The 5,563-nt window shown below is 40.3% G+C and overlaps 1 protein-coding gene across 1 annotated transcript; it reads left to right on the plus strand.

Annotated features, from left to right (window-relative positions):
* The first annotated feature begins 4,612 nt into the window (after window positions 1-4,612).
* gpr65 (G protein-coupled receptor 65) lies at window positions 4,613-5,563 on the plus strand. Its single transcript, XM_086171302.1, has one exon. The coding sequence runs from the start codon at window positions 4,613-4,615 to the stop codon at window positions 5,561-5,563; it is 951 nt and encodes a 316-aa protein (XP_086027428.1).

Consider the following 5,563-nt stretch of genomic DNA (forward strand, 5'->3'; position numbering starts at 1 on the left):
GTAATGCTATTTCAATGCTCTGTATGCGTGAACATATGGCAGTACTGACAATAAAGTTGACTTTGACTTGTAGCCAAAGCCTTTCTTGTCCACAAACCTTTGAACAACTTAAAGTTGCACAAGTATGTATTCCTTCCTCTTAATCAGGAAATGGTCGTTTCTCAAAAAGAAAGTCAAAGAAAAGACTTTAAATAAGTCTGTTATGTCTTTAAAATTTATCCTGGTCTTTATCTTCAAATAAACTGTTATGTCTCAGCTCAGAGAGGCAACATAGAACCAGATGTAATCGGTCGTTAACAAAAACTATTTGATGGAAGTTCTGGAAAAGAAGATACAGTTACATTTATAAAGTAAAAGGGGCAATGAGAGGCATAAAACATGCGACCACACAAATAGTCATCAGCATTTCCTATTTGGGATGCTGCACATCTGCCACCCCGCCGACTTGTTGTGTCTGCCTTGAAAGAAGACAGCATGCAATGATTGGCCGCCAGTTGATTTAACTCAGGTGTCTTCAGGTGTATTGACAACACAGAACACTTGCATGACCATTTGAAACACACAGAAAGGGGGGTAGGTGCTGGCAGGAACATGAATTGAGTGTGTGAGAATTTGTTCTGCTCCCTGGTTTCAGGGCATTAACAGCCATATGACACTATATTCTTACACTATAGATGGGAATAGATCCTATGGACATATGGCTGTGAAAAAGACCACAGCTGAATTGGCTAAAAAAAAAAGGACGCTTGTGAATAATACGACATAAAAGCAAGTGCAATAGTATATGGCTCATTGTCAAATCCTACTGTGGTAACTGGACTTTGTATAGTTGCCATGATCAGATTTGACAGTATCGGCCATCAGATATAAAGCTCGACAAGTCTTTGTTTGTTTATTTGTAAGGATTATTAGCTACTTTGGAGCATTTATTGGATCGGGCAGCACCGTGACACAGCGGTTAGCGCTTCCGACAGGGGTCTTTCTTTGTTTGGTCAGCATGTTTTTCCATGTGTCTGCATGAGTTTCATGGGAGACCCTGAATTGCCCAGGTGTGTGAGTAAGAGTGAATGGCTGAATGTGTGTATATGATATTCAGATAGCAGGTCAGGAGGCTGCTAAGAAATCTCTGGATTCACTTGAAAAAAACTGGAGGGGTGGGGTCACATGAAGAAGCTGTTGTCCTCTGAGTACACTCTTCATGATGGTTTTTTTTTTATATATATCAGGAAGGATGTGGAATTGAATACAAAGTTCCACATCAAGGTCAGATGTACTTGACATTGAACATGACGCTAACAGTTAAAACCACAGCCCTCCCATCACAAGTAACATTGGTCTTGTTGAGACGGCTCTCATTATTCTGCATAATAACAAGCATGATATGCATTAAAATGCTGGTCTGTGAAAAAGGGTAGGTTCTGATATTCTATATTTGGATTAGAATATAAATCCTGTGTGCCCCGTCACCAGAGTGTATTGTACCATGGAATATTCTGGACAGTTGGACTTCAATGAGGCGTTTCGTGGCATTCAAAGTTGACATTAGACAAACCAGAATATTCTAAATAGACTACAAGTCAAAGTTGTTTTTTTTTTTTTATCCAGGCTCAGAATTTCACAGGAGTCATGTTCCTAAAATAACCTTCGGCACATTTGCATTCACAGACTGTAATACTATTGACCTCAAAATGTAGGTGACAGATGATCTGGTGCTAACTCTATGAATGCATGAAATCATTGTACTGTTAGTTTAAGATTTTGAATACATACGTCATTTATTTAGTTGTTTTTCTTGAACAAATGCCAGGGAAAACAATTCTATTGGCAAAGGAGCATCAATGGGATGTCAAATTAAGTGATGCTCTACTGTAACATCTGAAGGGATAGGCCAAAGCAAACAAACAAAAAAAGAACAAAATACATGTTTTACTGCACATGCAATTATTGGTTTATATACATTTTTTTGCCCGTACATTCTTTCACTATGTCCATTAGAATTGGGATACATCGATAAAAAAGCCCTTAAAGTATTAAATGTATTCCGTTTGCAAATGCAGTGGAGGATATAATGCGCTGGTTGTCCCGAATCATCACTAAAATAATCTGCATCAAATGCTGGATCGGTCATTGTGTCAGCATATCCTGTTGTGATGTCTACAGGGACATCACAGGGACATATCATTATTTCAGACACAGTGCTGTTCTTTTTTCGTTTGTTTGTTTTTGCACATGTTTTATTTTTTTTCCCCTATTCACTTCAGTATGAGGCATGAAAATGTTTCTACTACGCTACTGAATTTCACTGTGTCAATACTCTGCTTTAAGAGTAGGATTGTTGTCATGTTGCATAACTTGATATCAGTCTAGACCTGCGTCTTTTTGAATGTAGCCTCAATACTAATGAGCCATTTGGAAAATTCATATTATATCCCTTTTGTCTACATGGGTTAAACCACCTCTGCTGTCTGTGAGTTGACTTCGATCTGGTCGGCGGCTCTAACCCGAGGTCCGAGAGCTGCAGATCCCTGTATTATGCTGCAAATCCCTGTGTTGTGCTGCTATGTGAACTTTGGAGAGTGCAATGGATATTATCGTAGTAAACCACACGGAGGCGCTGCAAGATTTCTCCCTCAGTTGCTTGGGCTGAATGCAAATACCTTTGACAGAAGTGATTTGAAACCAAGTTGTTGCATAGCCAATATTTTGGTTTCTTGATTCCATGATTGTAACTGTATTTTCTTCCCTTAAATGCATGCAGTAAGGAAAGCATAAATACAATGGTTCCTGAAGCATACATGGAAACCATCACACCCCTCTGCATTGCAACGCTACCCTTGAGCCTGCAAGGGGCTTAGAGATCTTTTTCTGGTTACAATAGCAATTATCGCCATGTGAAACACATTGGATCTAAAAATAGACTGAAAAGTAGGGAACTTTTAATGGGAAAAATGTTGAATGACCTTTAAGAGAGCTCATTCCCTTTCCCAAACACTCCATCATTAATCGTATGATTAATTTTTCATGAAATCAAATGTAAGTTAGCTTGTGAATTCAAACCTTATGCAAGGACTACATGAGGGCATGACTATAATTATAATGGCAACATTAAATGAATTGAATTAATCATTTGATTTTTAATTGTTTAAATGTAGAATAACTGAAACTAAAAAGCAAAGCCAGGAGATGGGTTGATATTAGTTTGGTGGGAACTCAGCATGTCTACTTTTACAACTTCTGCCAAAGGGTCGTGTTTTTATTGAAAGTGGTTATAAAGGGGGAAAGAGTGTTTGTGATAATAACTCACACTGCTACATTTTCACTATTAAAATAATGGATGGAGTCATTACAAGTGAAAGGTATAGGAATAGAAAGAAAACATAAGAGGTGGCTGAACTGGCCACCTTTGAGTGCTTTACTTGTGCATTACTCCTCCAGGTGCGTTCCCTTACATTTTCATTTATTTAAGGATATATTTTAAACCAATGTAAATGATTTTCTAAACCTACCCAGTAAGTTCTTGCCTAAAGAGCACAAAGTAACTGCAGTGATCTTATAACTGCACAAAGCACAAGTTCTTTGACCACGACCCTAGAACTGCTGTCCACAGCTACCTGATATAGATTAGAGAGGCAGTAGAGTCAAGAACAGGAAGGCTTTTAGAGCCTGAGACATAAATGAGACATGGAACCAAGCCGGATATCGATGCAATGACTTCATTAAATTTATAGAATTGTCGATCCTATCGACATATTTCTTTTGTGTTCCTAGTCACAAGCAACGCTAGAATAGAAAAATGGACACACAAACAAGCTGCGTCAAAATGATTACCTCCTTAGTGGAGGTAATAATCTCCATCAACTTAAGTGAAGTACATGTCTGTATTGACTTACCAAACATAAAGACAGGCAGGCTCATGGCTCCAAATTGAATCTGCTATGTTTTCTGCTATCACCGGTAATTTGTTCTGTCGCGGCCTATCACCCAGTGAATTACACACGGTAGTCAGGGACAACAAGCAGACAGCTTCAGACTTCCTCTTTCTGCAGGCAGGTTGATCTGGCAACTGCGTGAATCCACATCTTTGAGGACAGGCGCCGGAGCAGACGTGCAGCTAAATACAAAGTAAGCAACCCTTACTGCCTTTCTCCCAAATGTGACTTAATGTATTTTATTGGACCTATAGTAAACTTTTTCTCTTCAGAAACACTTGAGGATTTTATTTTTGCGTTATTCATTGAATATTGTGTCCATCAAAATGAACATTGGGCCAGACTGTAGTGTAAATTTAGCAGCGGGTGAGGAAGACATCACGTCCACAGTGTGCTGGCACCCTCCTCAGGTCAACTTCATAAATGATAAAGACATTAGTTTGCTATTTGTTTTACTAATAGGCCCTGTTATGCATATTTCATATCCATATTCAAACTAAGTTGTGTATGTTTTACATAGTTTCCAGTTACTCTTGCGTTAAAATGCCTGAAGAAGGACCCATTATTGACTTGTTACTCATAATGGAATCGATTAAAACTGCTTAAATTGTACACATTGAATACATGTACAAAACCGTACTTGTTTCCTTGCAAGGTGCGTGCGTATGGACATCACAACTGAAATGGAAAACGTGACCCTTGCAGCCAATCCATCAGAATGTTACCCCGTAGATAGTACGTCCAGGCGGATGCCCTTTCTGTTTTTCTACCTGGCCATCATCATCGCCGCTATCCCTTCTAACTCCTTCTCCCTCTATGTATCCTGGCAGCACATTAGACGAAAGAACGAGCTGGGTGTGTATCTGTTCAACCTGGCTCTGTGTGACCTGACCTTCACTATTGGAATTGGTCTGTGGCTGGATTTCCTGTGGCGAGGATTTTGGGCTCACGGAGGCTATGTTTGTATGGTATCTGTTTATTTGCTCTTCACAAATTTTTACACCAGCGACGCACTCCTCTGCTGCATCGCTGTCGACCGCTATCTCGCGGTGGTGCATCCGTTAAAGTACACGTCATTGCGGAACGTTAACGCCGCCGCAGGGATTTGTGCTGCCATTTGGGTGAGTGTGGTATCTTTCAATGCGACCACAATCACTTGGGAGGACTCTTATCACGAAACCAACTTCTTCTCCCTGTGCTTTGACATTTTCCATCCGCTTTCAAAGACTTTAATCCGAGCTAATGTGATGCGTTTCTTCATGGGCTTTATCGTTCCAGTCCTCCTGGTGATGATTTGCACTTGGGGGACCTGGGAGGCCGTGAAAGCCAACCAGACCATAGAGGAACAGGAACGCAAACAGATTTTAAAGTTGCTGACGTTGGTTCTGCTCAGTCTTTTGTTCTGCTTTGGTCCTGTGCACGTCATGATGCTTCTCCGCACACTGATGAATGACTGTGGGAAACTGCCGTGGCTTTTTTATCCGTACAAGATCAGCATAGCCATCTCCAGCTTCAACTGCCTTGCCGACCCACTTCTTTACTGCGTCGTAACTAGAACTGGGAAAGCAAGTATCAGCCAGGTTGTTCTCTTTTTCCAGGGAAAGAAGAGAGCAAACGACGAAGGCGTAGTTTAG

The sequence above is a fragment of the Fistularia commersonii genome, chromosome 1 (assembly GCF_037954325.1).
Source record: "Fistularia commersonii isolate RoL2024-O1a breed Wild chromosome 1, RoL_Fcom_v1.0, whole genome shotgun sequence".
Lineage (NCBI taxonomy): Eukaryota > Metazoa > Chordata > Actinopteri > Syngnathiformes > Fistulariidae > Fistularia > Fistularia commersonii.

Excerpts from the sequence above, each read along its gene's own strand:
- gpr65 (XM_086171302.1), top strand. The coding sequence starts at position 4,613 with ATGGAAAACGTGACCCTTGCAGCCAATCCATCAGAATGTTACCCCGTA.